Source organism: Chlamydotis macqueenii, chromosome 5 (assembly GCF_036417535.1).
Source record: "Chlamydotis macqueenii isolate bChlMac1 chromosome 5, bChlMac1.mat, whole genome shotgun sequence".
NCBI classification, from domain to species: domain Eukaryota; kingdom Metazoa; phylum Chordata; class Aves; order Otidiformes; family Otididae; genus Chlamydotis; species Chlamydotis macqueenii.
This window is the reverse complement of record NC_141560.1, coordinates 7,886,519-7,903,038: the sequence shown is the minus strand read 5'-3', so window position 1 is coordinate 7,903,038 and position 16,520 is coordinate 7,886,519. Positions and strand designations below refer to the sequence as shown.

General features: G+C 43.7%; 1 protein-coding gene across 1 annotated transcript in view; it reads right to left on the bottom strand.

Moving 5' to 3' along the window:
- Window positions 1-12,475, bottom strand: part of LOC147600470 (nesprin-2-like) — a 179,840-nt gene extending 167,365 nt beyond the window's left edge. The window contains 2 exon segments of the mRNA XM_086750184.1: window positions 1,051-1,166; window positions 12,360-12,475. Of these exon segments, the coding sequence (XP_086606310.1) occupies window positions 1,051-1,129 (79 nt within the window). The 5' untranslated portion in view covers window positions 1,130-1,166; window positions 12,360-12,475.
- Between the last annotated feature and the right edge of the window lie 4,045 nt (window positions 12,476-16,520).

Below are 16,520 nucleotides of genomic sequence, written 5' to 3'. Positions count from 1 at the left end.
AACACTCACTCATCAAAACACATAGCTTCAATGACAATACTAGTGCAAAGATGGATCATAAAAGTCACTTGGCAGAAGATTCTTTTGCACCATCTGTTTTAAACATTTTCTCTCAACAAAGCACCGTAGCAATTTCTTCTCGAGTGAGCTAAAAGGAAATAACGCTAGAAATATGACTTAGCCCATCCGTCCCAGGATAACCAGGCTCTAAACACATCGAAGACAGGATTTCCAGCAGTGCTAGTCCTGCTGCCTGGACTAGCCTTCTTGATAGCCACTATGAATGTATTCATTAATATGTTTAGAGGAAAAATCAGTCTTCCCAGGAAATTCTTATAGAATTATAAGAAAACATGTGATTAAGAAAAACCCAAAAAGCCTACCTGAGAGGCCAGCTCTTATGAACTCATTATTACTTAACTGTTCCGGTAGCTGCCATTAAATTGAAAAAATTAAAAATCACCCAGTGAGTGCTTGCTTAACAAGTTATAACTCATTGCAAGAAAGCATGAAAGACTCTGACCTATAAGAAATTTGTTTTGAAGCCACAAAAATTTTCTACTTGTTTTGGCCATAAGCTATCTTTCTACACATGCAAAGGATATAGCAGTAAGAACAGAAAAACAAATAAAATAAAACAAAACAGTATTGTAGTTAACAGCCTCATTAAGAGAGCTTAATGCAACCAACTAATTGTCAGCAAATTGAAAACAAGGAAACTAATGAAATGGCATAACTGTTTTCATACTGGCGGTTCCCTTGAAAACAGTTTACAGTAACATGTATTCTGAGTAGCAAACCAGTGAGCACATCTCTACCAAAAAAGGCAACAGCTCTGAAAAATACCACAAGAAAATACTATGAGAGCTGTTATCTTTCATTTCACTGCTGAAACGTCTCCCATGAAACAGATTAAAGAAGCACAGACATGAACTAACTACACTGATCATAACGCTAGTTTTAACAGGTTTATCAGAACTCCCTTCAACACAGTCACTGATTTTTGCCAAAATCTACATTAAAAAGGAGCAGAAAACTACAGTAACTTACCTTGCAGCGATAGGTAGAGATCATCTATTTCGGAGGAAGCCTGCTCCTCTATGGAGGGAGACGACTGCTTTGATGCCATATTCAACCTTATGGAGATTCTTTAATCAATTGCCAAACTGAAATTATAAAAAAAAAAAAAAGAAAAAAAAAGAAAAATAAGAAAATCAGTACAATTTTACATTAAATCTGATGATATCAAAGATTCTCAAGTGTGTGCAGACACGTGTTTTGTTTTGGGTTTTCTTTCCTTGGTAGGCTGTTTCCTTAGCTCATACTGAAAAAAGCAAACATTCCTACTGCGTGAATCCAAGTTTTGGTCCTTTTTCTTTTCTAACGGTGGCTAGCAGTACTCTGCAACAAACCACGGATCTCAGTGTACTGCCATGAAAACAAAAGCATTAGGGTTAGGAAAAGTCAAAGACAGTTGCTTTCTTTGAGAAAGCCAGGTTGACAAAGGCTTACAGTGTCTTCTGCAGATTTGTTGCTGTCAAACCTCAAGGATTTTATTTAAATGTTTGTACTTTTCAGATCTTTCTTCCTGTCCAGATAACTGTTGTAGAATAGAAACAATTTAGGCAGAATCTGCAAAGATTAAGGCAAAATGAAAAAGCAGTGGTTATCGTATGAGAACAATCACAACTGCTGTTTCTGCCTGGTACTTTTGTTACTCCTCCACTCCTATGAAGGAGTTTCTTTTTCCAACTCCTCCATTTTCCTCTAATTGGATACCCCAGCTGTCTCTAATGCAGCTTTAGTCAATGATATGCTGTATCTTTCTTAATAGTGTAAAACTGTTTCTGGTCCTGCAGTAGCTATATTGTTCAACTTGCCACTGTGGGAAAAACTGAATACCGAGATACTGACTCAATTTTATCAAGAACTTAAAAGTTAAACAAATTCAAAAAGAAATAAAGCTGAAAATTAAATAAGGGCTCAACTTAAACAAGCTTTGTTACCTAAATAACTGTAACCTTTTCATCAGAAGTACTAGGATTTACACTCTATATATTAATAACTCATCTACCAAGTGTATGACAAAATAAAGAGCATGAATAGATGAGTAAGGATATACAACATTAAAGAACACCAGAGAACTTTTACACTCAGTCCCTTCTGTGTGTGAATCATGAGGCAGCCTTTGTTTACTACGCTATATACTATTTTTTCTCACTCCCTGTCTCCCTCACTGCACAGAAAGGACAACACGCGTTTAATGAGGAGCTATTCAATATTCTGTTTTCCTCACCCTGAACAATGTGCGTCCTTGTGCTTTACCCAAGAGCTGCTCTGATGACAGGATTATTAAGTCCTCACAAGATTTTCTATGGCACTCATCACCCTGGCATCTGAATACTTCACAAACATCAATCAATTCACATTTACAGCATCTACATCAGATGAGGGGTTATTGACCACATTTAGAATCACAGAATGGTTTGGGGTGGAACAGCCCTCTAAACATCATCTGGTCCAACTCCCCTGCCATGGGACATGGTTTCACCAATAACAAGCAAAGGCATAGAGAAAATAAAGGGGAAAAAAACGTTGCTAATGTGACTCTGGTTTTCCAAAGAAATAGATATTCATTCATAGGCTGAAGCACTGATTCCACCTGCTGCTGCGAGTACACAGCGTTTCTGCAGTCACCACCAACTTACAACTGAAACCCCAGGCACCAGATTCAAGAAAAAGGAGTTCTAGCAGGGGCAGGTAAAGATGACAGCTATCCAGATTACCAAAGAAAAGACAAAAAATATTTTACAAGAGTTTGGCTTGCTTAGCCTAGCCAAAAGAAGAGTAAAAGGCCTAATTTGATCTCTGGCAGACACAAGAACAAGACGATATAAGTAAGCCATGGCTTGACGTTACGATGGAAAACAGAAGATTTCTAAATATCAGGTCCTAACAAAGCCTCCCAATACAGGTAATTAGCACAAAGTCTTCATGTGTTTTTAAGATTAGAATTGTTCAGAAATAGACAACATAAAGTGATTGCCTTTATTAAAGAGGTACTTGGACTTCTAGCCCTGGAGAGCTCTCAGAATTCCCCTGCTCTCAAGCTAGAAGTATGACTTTCAAGTCAGACAACCACAAAAAAATTACACAGTTAGCTACTGCTGAAAAAAAAATGGGGTTTAAGTGCCAAGGCTACCATCTCACAGGAACTGAGCGAGGGCAAGGGCTGAGCAAGAATCCAGTTCTCCCAGCAGCGCTGCCTATGCCCTAGGCGATGTAATCTTTCCTGGGAAACTCCTTCCTTTTTCTCTCAAGATCAAGCAACACAAAACCAAAGTCTAAAAATGCAATACATCAAATAGTCTTAATATTTTTTTGGGTATCACTGTATGTCTTGAATTTGATTTTGTGATTATCACCTTGAAGGCTACTAACTAAACAGCGAGACCCAAATCAGGGCGTATGTAAGCAAAATCCAAACAATATCATCAGATCTGTTGCTTTTTGCTCCCAGGACAGAGGGACAGTTAGCTGCGTTCCCTCCACCCTGAATTTTCCACTGGCCAACTGAAGACCTTCAGAGATATTTAAGAAATAGAAAATACTGGGTAACAATCAATCCACAGATGAAATCATTAAGCCTGCCTGAATTTGGACCTAAGGTTATAATTCAGATTGGGTGTCCATGTAAAGAGGGACAGGACTAGAAGCACACATGTAGACACCCACCATTGCCACACCAGCATCACAAAGCTTTCGTGACCCTGAAGCCCTCTGGTTCACCACCCAACACAGCACACACATTTTGCCCTGCCTCTGATTCCTGCCCTGACCCAACAGAAGACTCCCCAGCTGCTTTGAAAGGGAGAGACACACACACACTCTTGGAGGACATACCTGGAAGGATTAGTATGCTTTAAAAGGTACAAGGTACAGATTATCTGAGAAGGGATTATACAGGGACAATACGCTAGTCCCTTTGTCCTCCTCCCCCTGAATTTCATTCAAATAAAGCATATTAAGTTTAACTGTATCATATCAACCTCTGAAAAGTCTAAAACCATCAAGCTACTGGTAAGATTGCTTAGTGATGCTTTACATAAGCGTTAGGAATGATCATCTTTTCTACTTCGTATTTAAGTCGATTATTTTGTTTCATAACAACTCAATGAACCCACAGAGCTTAACCAAATCCTTCATTTCCATGAAATGCTGGGCAACTATGAAATATATACCCATAGTGTTGAAAATAAATCAAATGCTTTCAAATGCCACCATGCCTTTTCAGTGAGGGTTACACCAAAGAAAATGACCTTGTCTTTCCCTCTTTCTGGAGAGTCTGGCATAAATACAGGAAAGCATTTAACAGCTTGCACCTTGGGATAACCTGTGAAAAAACCTGTGAAGCATCACAGAGCCAAAGAGAGAGTTCCAGGAACACTGGGACCTTGTTTCCAATGGATTTGTTTCCTGCTGATTAACTTACATGAATTGCACCAGAGCAGTTTTATGAGCTCAGCTTTGATTCAGCGTGGGAGAAGTCACACATGAAAGGTGCATGACGAATGTCCTCAAAAGAGAAGCTTTCCACTCGTGTTCTCCAAAGGAGTAAGTTCTTGACTACCTGGGCTCAACCTACAGCTCAAATGGTTCAACCATCAACAAAAGCTTTTCCTGTGATAAGGGCTCTCATAAGACCCAAACCCAGGCTTTGCAGGGTATTGGTACAGTACTTCTCTTCCCTCTCCAGCTGTTCTCACAAAGGGCACCTAAAAACATAGGTGGAAATTAGAACAGCACAGTCATATCATGTAAATTCAACTTAACTTCCTTGGAATCTCTCTTCCTTTCCCAAATTCAGCTGAAATTAGACAGCAGATTAAAAAAATGGACTGAGTATTAACACACAGACAAAGGCACATTGACACAGAGAAACCTAAGAGCAGGTAGTGGACTAGAAATCTCAAGGAACTAACCTAAAAATAATCATTTCAGAGATTTTATCAGGAGAATAGACAATGCTGATTTAAATACCATGTCTCCAGTGAGGCTTAAGTTCCAAGGAGACCCAAGCAATGCTCTTCTTAAGCACGGTCTTTATAAGGACATTCTTGTCTCAGAAGAAAAAGAAAAAAAAAGTTTCAGATGGATTTGGAGGACTCATTAGCGAGGATTTCATAGCCTTAACATTACAGTTTGGATCAGGCTGGTTTGCAAACCTTGTCTTTCAGCTGCTCCAAGTATGAAAAAAAAATGCATTTATTCAGCATGCTCCTCTACAGTGAAACTGCTGCCATTTTCAAGCAACATATGTAACTACAGTTAAAATATAAAATGCATATTCCGTTAATTATTTAAGGTTACTTCTACAAAACACCTGGCACGCTATTTAGGAAGGAAGTTAAACTAGTTGATTGCCACGCTGTCCCAGGTAAGGCCATTTCCAGTCTCTGAGCTCACAGCCAGCTCCTGCGTGCCCCTACACCAGGCCACAGCTGGCTGCACAGGGTACCCTCACACCCCTCCCTGCGAGCCAGTCTCGAAAAATCACACAGCACGAAATTACCTCAGGTGTGTGTGCTCCTCAAAGCTGAGCACAGCAGATACCTTGCAAACAAGCCCAGCTAGAGGTAGCTGAATATTATAACCCACCGGTAGTAAATCCCTGCTTCACTGGTTTTGCCTTTGTAGACACATGCCCCGTATCTTCCCGATTATGTTGACTACTTGCTCTCCACTGGCATGGAATTATAGACATCTTTGCATGGCATCTCCAACCGCTTGTTTTTACTTTTCCTCCTTTGAAGTGCCACGGATTATTTATGACCCACTCAGGGACTCACAAGACGTTCCCTCCGTAGAGGCCTTACATGTAAACTGACGTCTGTTCCCAGCAACAGATTATTACTCAAGTTTTTAGTCAAGGCAATGTCATGAACAGAAACAGCAGGTTTTACTCTTTGGTGAACTAGTCCAAAGGAAGCAGAGCTCCACAATGCAGACCGACTGAAGACCCTTTTCCTTTTGGGTTCTTAACAAAGATCTCAGTTCATTTTACACTCAGAAAGAAGCAGTAATGTTCAGAAGTGCAACTCTTGAGCCTTGCAAAGTGCTGCTGAGCTGCCGTCTTTTGGCAAACTATTTTTCTGTAAGTCTGTCACAGTCTCTTTAAAGGCAAATTGTTTCAGATCACGATAATATGACGTAAAGGACTATCACAGAAAATCCCTGGTTTGGGTTTTTGCTTTTCTGCAATACTTTCTTTTCCCCTCAGATCCAATGCACTCATGCCTCTGTTAAGGCAGAAGTTCACACAGCACTGAAGTCTGATGGTCACGCTTTCTCCTCAACACTTAATTTACAATGGTTTCACCTTTTTTTCACCCAGTGACCAGGGTGGGGAGGACGGTCTGTTTAAAGCATGCATTTTCCAAATTCTTTACAGTAAAACACCTTATTTTCTTAAGGTCCTACTCCAGACTGAAGTTCATCCCTTCCACATCTAAAATGTTTCCCAACATTGCTGCTGTGGGCCATCTCAGATTGTATAGAGGTCCACAGCTGGAATGGGATCACACAGCAAACATACTGATCCTCTTCCCTTCAAAGCCAGAACCTCAGGTAGTAAAAATCAGGACAGCACCCCTCAGTGATCTACCTTGACTTCCCTCACTTGAGGAGCTGACAACTTCTCCCTGTCTGGCAGAAAAAAAAAAGTATTTCCCATCACCCAGTAATCACTAATGGCACATTCTCTGTGCTTTCCTGGAGGAAGAAGAGGGCTTCCTTTAGGTTTCCATCACTTTGAAGGTGACAGGGAAAAGAGGCTATAGCCTTCTGATCCTACATAATACCTGCAGCAGTCAGGTGGGTATCAGCCAGTCCTTCAATAAGTGGTATTAGAGCATGGGGCATTAGAAAGACTCTGCACTGCCTGGGATAATGCTGAAACAAGTCTGGCCTTGGGTCTTCCTAAGCTATCAGTAGTTGGAGATGAAGGAATCGAAAAGGGAAAAGCTTGGGAAAGGCTGAACAACTCTGCACAGAAAGAACCAAGCCCAGAGAGCATTAGATCAGCATGAGATACAGAGGCAGACACAAAGCTACACCCCACCGCCACAGAAATAACCTTGCCTGTGTGAACCGACACAGTGAAACTACATGCACAAGTAAGGACTCCTCCAAAGAATAAGAGCTGCAAGACCAAGACATCTCTTATTAGTTTATTTATGACAACCAGCGGCAGTACATTTTTGTATCCAGGGACTTCCCAGTGATCTATTTATAATTTTTGAAACCATGCCAGGACAAGCATATGAATATACAAAAGCCACACCACTTTTTAAGGCCAGCAAATGTTGCTGGTTTGTCTTCGATTTACACACCAGTAATACTTTCTCTTATAGAAGCACAATGGATCTTCTCACTGCGTTAATCAATTTAAAAATGTGGTTAGGAAAGTGTCTTTCTTGACTTTTTCTTTTTTGGGGGGGGGTTGTAGTATATCAGTCATCCTGGTACAATTACACAGTTTGAAAACTGCACCAACTGCTGTTGTTAACACACACACAAATGCTTTTATTAACAGAGCTGAGCCTTGCTTGCACATTCACAAAAGTTGACCCGTGAAGGTGTGCGACACATTTGCTTGTCCTCAGAGTGAGAGCCTGTCTCACATCTCTCTATTCCCAAATGGAAACGCAGTGCCGAGGCATACTTACTAAAGTTGGAGAAAACATTCCAAGTTTTCCCACATCATTAAAAAAAAAAAAAGAACTGCTCAGAACTCAAAATCACAGTTGTTAATATTAAAAGGGAGAGTGGTGAATGCCTGGGGGCTCAGAAGGCTGATGCCATGCCCCTCGATCACCCCAGGGCACACTGCTATGCATGAAGCCAAAAAGACTGCAGTGATTTCATGGCTCCATCAAAGCCAAGGGTGTGGGCGACAATTCAGTCTCCAAAACACACAGCCCATAAGCACATCCCAGCCTAAATCTACCTGTGGAATGCCTGGGAAGCCTCCAGTTATGTGCAAAAAGCCATGTTGTTTATACAGTGTGTTGCCGCAAGGCTGGAATGGAAAAGCTTGCCCAAAGCGGGGGTCGTTCACACGCTTCCCTGCTGCCTGGTTCGCCACAGCCTCAAGGCCGCTTCCCGCAGATAACGGGGCTGCGAGAAAGGGTTATCACAAAAACAACACCAGAAACACAAGCTGGCTCAGGATCTGTGCTGTAGCTGGTAAGTACACCCAGTGCATAAACACCACCTCTTCCTACCCACTTGGCCAACTGGAAAGCACGTAACAAGGTTACGTCCTTTCACTGCTGCTCCATTGCTGTCCTTTCATTGCTGTCCTTTCACTCCTGCTCCATTTTCACACGAAAGCCACCCCTATCTGACCTCCTTGCCCCGGCTACCTGGATTCAGGCGAGGCCAGTAGCCAGGCACAGCGCTGAGTAGCCACACTCTGCCTGGTCTCCTTTCGGCACAGGGAAAGGGTGCAGCGTGGCCACAGCAGTCCCAGCTCCGCGGGACGCAGACAGACCCCTGACCTTTAGGCGTGCAGTTCCCATCGCAAAAGCGAAGGGCTGCGCACAGCTCATCATATCCCTTCCTCCGCGCTGCCTGGCCCAGAGTCAGTTTTCACAATCGAGAAGGGAAGGGAAGGGGGAGGAAATCGCCCGCAATCAGCGTAAGCTTAACTCTGGCGCAGGGGACTGCCTGATCAGAGCAAACTGGACAAACTTGCCTGCTTTAACCGAGCAAGAAGTATTGGAAGAAGTTCTTTCTTTCATTTACAAATGTTTTTTTTCTCTCCCTTGGATTGCAACTGGAATTCTTTGGTTAGTGTTTTAATAGACTCACTGCCAGCTTCCCATTAACACTGGAGCCACTTTACACAATGTAAAAGGTATATAAAACAGCGGTATATAGTAACTACACCTGCTTTGTATTAATGACATGATATTAACGAGAATCAGGCTCCTAGTAATATTTCTTTGAAGGAATACAAACATTTCTTTTCCACTGCCTGCCTAATTCCCTTCTTCCCCAAATAAAGGAAACAGTCAGATGGTTAACAAACAGATTACTCTGTCGGGTGAAGGTCGCCTAAGCAATAAAAGGCCCGGAGCTTCTCAATTAAACCATATGGCTGTTCTTGTTCAGAAAGATCTTCCTGAAAAGCAGTAATCTGCTCTTTCAGGAAATTTAAAAAAGGGAAAGGTAGGGCTAACGGCGATCTAAAAGCAGGACATTTCACTAGAGTGGGGACTTCTTCTCACAGAGCAGAATCACTGGAAGAGGCAGCGCAACGTTTGCACAACAGACCTCTACAGCCAGAGCCATTGACGGTGTCATGAGAGGGGAGGCAAGTGAAATGCAACATGTATTTGGGAGCCAAAAGAGAAAGGGCATGTCTCATGCTAAACCTATCTGCTTTGGCAGTATTCCTGTAAGATCACGAACTTGTTTTGATTACTAAATATAGCAGAGAAAAGGAATCTAGGAGGTAGCTCTCTCCGGCAGTGCTTGCCGTTTTACGCAGGCCGAGGAGGACAAAAAAGAAAGATTTGTCAAGTAAATGGCAAACGAAGCTTGCCAAAATTTGAAGTGCATTACAATTTAAATAATAGGTCCTAGCCTGGCAGCTGTGAATCCATCAGCTTCTCTCTCAAGCACGTCCAGTTGAGGCTACAGCAATGCAAACCACCACTCTTCCCAAGCACACCTCTGCTCCGATCTGGAGGAGCCGCCTCTCTGAAGAGTGAGTTTTTCATCTCCAGATAATTCTTCCAGCTGAAAATACCCCCCAAAGTGCTAGCCAGGGTCTTGTTTATTTGTTTTTTATACCTCCTGTCCCAGGGACTTCAAGGCTTGTGGGCAAAGCAGCCTTTCCACGTGCGGCCTGCACGTTCACATGTGCTGGTTTGGCACAGACGGAAAGGGCCTTTCGATGGAGCTGCCTCCCACGCTGACGGTGCGGGACCCTCCACTGCGGGAGAAAACCCGAGCCTCACTCGGGCAACTCCGCACTGCTCCGCAAAGTAAAGCACTTTGTTTACTGCTTAAGACAAATAAAATGTCTTTCTTTTTACTTTCAAAGAATTAGTTGCTTTAGGAAAAAAAAAATCTGATTTATAGCACGGTTTCAGGCCTGGAGAATAACTTTTTGTGTGAAGTGAAAAACAGGCCAAACACTGTTATTCTTACCAGTATTGTTGCCAGAGAGGACCAAAACGCACCTAGACAACTCAAGGGAAAGGAATTGGTTTATGCAGTAACCTGCTAGAATAAACTGTTCTCGCTATACAAAATAAATTAAAATAATACAGTTGCAATTGCAAAGCCAAGGACTCCAAATTAGAAATAGGCTAGGCTAAAGAATGCCTTACTTATTTCATGCATTCTCCTTCTGCACATGCAAACGACAGAGTCTCCTCATCAGTGTCTGAATCACAGAGCTGTCCTGGCTGCTTAAGGTGAGATTCACGATTTCTTACAAAGGAGATAAAACAGGACAAATACCCGTGAGCCCCGTGCATCTCCCTCACTGAAAGGCAGCAATATTACTAACACAAAAGTTACTTATAGACAAGTTCAGTCAAGCAACAGAGAACGCGTGTTGCGTAAGCAGAGCTGCCGCACCGTTCTCTCCTGGGCCAGGCAGCCGCACAAGGCCATGGCCAAGCAGGTGAGGTAAGCCGTGGGCCGCGTCGGGCCGCCCGAGCCAACTCCAGCCCACTGAGGCATGTTTCTGTACGGTTTGCAGAGACGTGCCTCTCCGAGTCACTGTACGGGACGCAACTCCAGCAAGGAACTGGCGTCTGACCGCCAACGCGAGTCCTTGGAACAGGATATGCTTCAATTTCCTTACAATCCACACACTGGCTTTTGGTACAGTAAACTCCTGGACTGGCTTTTCAGAGAAGCTTTGCAAGAAGAAACATGTTCAGAGTCACCTCCAAGCTTTCCAAAGGCGAAGCCTTCACTCGCAAGCGTTATCTGTAAAGCCATTCCAAATCTACCTACAGACCACGTAAGCCACAACTGCTCTGCAGGAACAGTGTTTGCTCACACCTACATTGCACAAGTATCTGCTTCCTCCCCCTTGGGAACTGCTGAGGTGCTCTGGGCACGTAACTGGGAAGAAAATTCAGATTTTTCACTCCCCCAAAACGAAGCTGGCTCTGCTGTTACTTCCCTCTTAAAATAACAAGCTCTGTTTTCTCCATCCCAGGGGTATTTCATCACCAACATCCCACCCAGTTCTGCGTAAGAAACAGCACTGCAAACAATCTATCAGACACTTCTTTTCTTTAAAAAAAAAAACAAACCACAACAACCAACCCTAAACCTGTCAGTTTGCTAACTGTGAAACTGCTTGTTACAGTCCAAGTGCTTGATGAAACAGGATGACAATACCAGGAAATACCTGGAATTGATCTTCAACGTTTATTTTTGGTGACTGGCTTTTCTCCCAGTTCCTATTTAATAGTTTTCTCTTTCCCTCCTCTCCCCAGTTGTTCTCTCTGGGATCAAATTGCAATTTGTTTCACCTCTTCCAGTTCACCCACAGACCCCCTAAGCAGAACTTCAGGAATCAAATCCTGGCTCAGACAACACATTCCTTCTATTTCACTGCTATCATATTCTTTCTCTCGGATCAAAAAAAAAGATAGGAGAATGCTCTGGTATTTGTCTGAAATCAGAAGTGCCGGGGATCCATTTAACACTCAGTACTTGCCTGTACTTCGTATCTCTGCTATACAAGAAAATTCCTTGAAGAAATTCCCCCCCTAGACACTCAGCTGACTTAGCAAAGGCAGTCTTTCTGCTGTAAACTAGTTCTCCACACAGGAAGAATTTTATTCTTAACCTACCTGGTTTACCTGTGCAGGTAAGTTACGCTTTTTCCAGAAGAGCTAGTGATTTTTTTTTTTCCAGGCTGCTCAATAAGACAGCAGCAGCAACACTTCAGAGCAGAGCAGGTCACAGCTCCCTGCGCGGCTCCAAAGCTCCCCAAGCTTTGCATTGAGATAGGCATTGCAGGTTTTTGATATGTCAATTTAAAGAGTTCCCACACATCATCTGAACACCATGGAATAACCACACATGCTGTCTTAGCACTTTGAGCCTGGAGTGGAGCACATTTACTCCTTCAAGGTTTAGTCTTTTCCTGCAGATTGAGAGCACACATACAATCATCCACACCAGCCCAGTAAACACACAACAATTCAACGATGCGTCTGAACTGTGGATTTTGGAACAGCAAAGATAGAGAAAGGAGGATGAGTGACAGCCTGTGAAGTTCTGCAAAAAGTTTTCACAAAAAGGAGCTGAGTACCTACCAGGTGCCGTCCACCACCAAGTGCCAGGCAGCCGGTCTTGCCCCCGGGAGAGCAGCAGATTGCAAGGCAGCTGCGAGGAGCGCGGGCAGGGGAAGGAACACGCCTCTGGGAGCCTGCAGTCATTGTCATTGCTTCCACCTCTGCCACTAACCTGATGTGCGACCTTGAAAAAGCCACTCCGCAAATCCCCTTCGGCCTCTTATTTATAGCAGAAGATTGTCTGGCACTGTGGGTCCAGCCCAAAGCTTTTCTGAATCCAATGACTGACGAGGGGAGGAGGATGACTTTGAACTGGACATTGTTGTCTGCTCTCCAGTTTTGGGTAAAGCCCTCCAGGCACATCGCCTTACACCATGCAACCTACGCAGACATCGAGTCTGGTCGAAATGAGGACACTATGAGCTCTCCTAGAATCTCTGTGGGGATATGGGACACTTTGGCCAAGATTCAGCCCTCCTGACATTAAACAGCTACAAGAGAGATGCCTCCATGCACGTTCATTGTTTGATCTCTGCAGAAACAATGGAGAGAAACAGGCACTTCGGGCAGTTTCTCCAATCTATTTTTAGATGTTCAATGCAGTGCGGATGAATCATGGCCCAAAAGTGTTTGCTCCTCTTTAGCGACTATGAAAGGAGTCTGGACAACTCCGTCATGCGGATAGCTATGTTGTAGTTTGGCAAGATGAATCTTACCCTTCTAAGTCGGAGGAAAGAAAGCAACCAAAGAAGCACCCCCCTCATTTTACACTTAAGTGAGAAGGAGTATCTCCACGAGAGACACATGGTTCAAGCACTCTGTGCTTCCCTCCCTCCTTATCTGTAATTAGACAATATGCAACTGCCTTCATCGACAGGGCTTGGCTTTGCTAGAAGAGCTCATTTAGTCATTGAATGTGAAGCTTTCATCAAATATTCCTGCAGCCAAAGCTCCACATTGCTCACTACAGGTGAGCCTCCAAGAAGCAGGACATGCTTTCATTTCTCTCCCTGCATTGTTTAGGTGGTTATTAACAACAAAAAACAACCCAACATGAAACAGAGGTCTCAGTAATGCAAACTGAACCAAATCCATTTCTGAAGTGTCTTTACAACCACTTTGTGGCCAGCTGTATGCGAGCCGTTTGTCACAGACCAGCAGCGTATTCATTCTCCTCTCTGCTTCGCCCTTTCACTCCATCATTCACCAGCTTCTTGTCTTCCTCCTGGCAATCAACAGGCCAAAATTTCTAGTAAGCAAAACTTTTTCCTGTAAAACTCACATTTCTGCCTCCTCCCTACACTTCCATGCAAGTAATTACAAGTGCTTTGTTTTCCATCTTAATTGTCATTTCCTTTGATAGAACTTGCAGCCTGAGTCTTAAAGCTCAAATAACGAATACCATTCTTTTCTCTTCTTCCCCATCCCTTGCCACAAATGGTACTGCTTGCATCAGGGTCAGCAACTCCTTAAAAACCTCTCGAGCCAATCTGTGTGGCTGCATTGTGTCAGGAGTTATCAGCAGGCTGCAGGAAGGTTAGAAAGCAAACACGACTCCCTGCGAGAGACCAGAGACCAAAGTTAGGCCTGGAGTCAAATCTCTGCCCCGTTTCCCCTCCTGTGGGGAGACGGCAGCCTGTTCTGCACCAGCCCTTTCCCCAGCACAGCTTTCTGCTCCCTTCCTGTCTGGCAGCTCAGCTGAGCACAAGTTTTTTCCCCACTCCTCCTTCTGTCCCTGTCCTGGCCCTTTAGGATCTCCACGGAAGCAGCTTGCTTCATCTCCTGCTGCGAGCACTGTGAGTTAGGTGATCTATAGAGGCTGTCTTCTTCGTACCATCACTAACACCGGGACTTGTGTGCGAACCATGAAGGTCACAGGAAGCTGGCAGAGACACCATTTAGCCTTCCCATCTCCACTCTGCACCAGAGGTCTCTCTGCTCTCAACATCATCCCAAACCAAAATATGTTCATCCTTCACAGGGACTACTTGCTGCTGACATCCTTCATGCTCCACAGGACGCAAGTCAGGCCAGGAAGGGCAGGCAGTCAAATCCATGTCCTACGGGGTAACATACACTGCATCTCCTGATTCATAGTCCAGTAGGTACGATCTCCTGCTCCTCCTGAGGCAGCTGCACGTCGGGATTGGAGGGAGTGGGGTGAACATAGCCTGTTCCTTCGCATGGACATACCCCTTGTACTCTCAGACCTATTTACACTCCAAACCAACTCACCACATCAACTGAAGTAAAAAAAACTCCTCCAGACCCAAGTCAGGCCTCGATCCCCTGCACAGAGCGCAACTGGCAAAAATCAGGTTGATCTGATCTCCCAATGGCTGCATGGCCACCTCTGTCTCAGCTACAGGAGTCTTCCACCCACACCAGGGATGAAATTCAGGCAAAGGAAGATTAGGTGAGAGGTGTATGAAATGTCACCTTCCCTTTAATCGCAGCTTATGGATCCAGCCCCAAAGCGTTACTCATACAGTGCTCCACACTCCACAGGTATAATCCCACCGCCTAATCCAACTACATGTCGAAACAGGCACGTTGCTAGGAGTGGGTCCTTGCCATCACTGCCTACATTTCCAGCGTTCCTCCGAAACCACGTCCTCTCCCACATCTGAAAGTCCCATGGCAGTTCAAAACAAACTGCGGGAAACCCAGGGCAAGCGTGGTAGCGCACACAGCTCATTCCTTCAACATCAGAAACAACACAGCCCATCGCAACCTGATAGGTGCTCTCCCAGGCTGCCAGATTATGTTGGGGAAACACCTCAGTTGTGGTGAAAACAGATAACCATCTCTTTGCACATATACAGGAAAAGCATCTCAGCTGGTAGACTTTTAAAACCAGTATTCATTGTGCCTCAGGGACGAAAAGAAACTGGGTAAAGCAGCTGAAAGGCACAGCTTTGCTAGGAAGAGTTTGGATCGTCTCTTCGCATCTCTCTGTACAAACCCAGCCATTGAGAGCCCAGATCTAAAACAGAGCCGCAGTTGCTAAGAAAACAGCGCTGCAAACAGATGTCAGGAGATGATTCATGAAGTAAGGGCTTATCCCTGTACTACAGATAAACCAAAATGAATGAGGCTCTTTATACCTGATCTTCCAAGCTTTGCTTCTTTGTGCGCTCTTTGGGATTCCTTCTTTAATTCATTTCTATATTCAGATGATGAGGAAACTGAGCGGACCTAAATTCACTGGTTAAGGAATTAATTACCGGTAAAGGGGTTTTACAATGCATACAATGAACTCAGTAAAAGGGCTAAACTGTGTCCCATTTTTCCCCCTGGAACAAAGCATTTTTTCTCCTGAAACAAGAAGCAACTTTGCCCAAAAACCTATCAGAAGAAATAACATAAAACACACAATTAAAAACTGCAAAGGAACAAATAGTAACTTTTGTTTTCTTTTGTTACTTTCCCTTATACCATAAAATTTAAAATTAACAGCTAGGGAGATAAAGCATTTTCAACCTATTAGATCATTAGCCAGTAACGCACGCTGCTTCTTGAATTACTTCATTGTGTCCATGCTTAAAATCTTTGCCTGACAAATGAAAAATAGCTAGCACACGACGGGACTGGCTGAGTGCTATTGACACCAACAAAGTTCTCCTTTATTTTAACAAACTTTTGATCAGATTTTATTGGAGAAAAAAAAGTTCCTTTGCCCCTCTTAAACCATCATGCTCAACTCTTAACAAGGTATGATATCAACGGCACTTAAAATGCAGTTTCCTGAGGTTATTTGCAAAGAACTGTCTAAATAAAGGAACTTTGATGTCTGCTTTTATAGGTAACTAGAGTAAAAAGGCAATTATCATTCATTGCCCTTCATTATGAAGAAAGGAAGTACAAACATCATTTATACATTTCTGAATACATGTTTGTACAGCATCTCACACAAGGGTGGCCCAAACATTGCCACTGTATAAATCAGTGCAGGGCAATATGCTTATTGCAGTCACTGCGGATTTTTCATCACCCCTCCAAACTCCCGTGTGTCACTGCCCATCCCTCTCTGCTTCAGCTCGTCCCCATCGCCCTGGCTGGCAGACGCCAGGGCCTTTGCTCCCCTGCCACTGCACGCTCACTCCACACCGCTCCATCCCTTACGCTATGACATGCCTTCTTCTGCCTTGGAAATCAATTATTTAGGCTGCCCTGATTTCA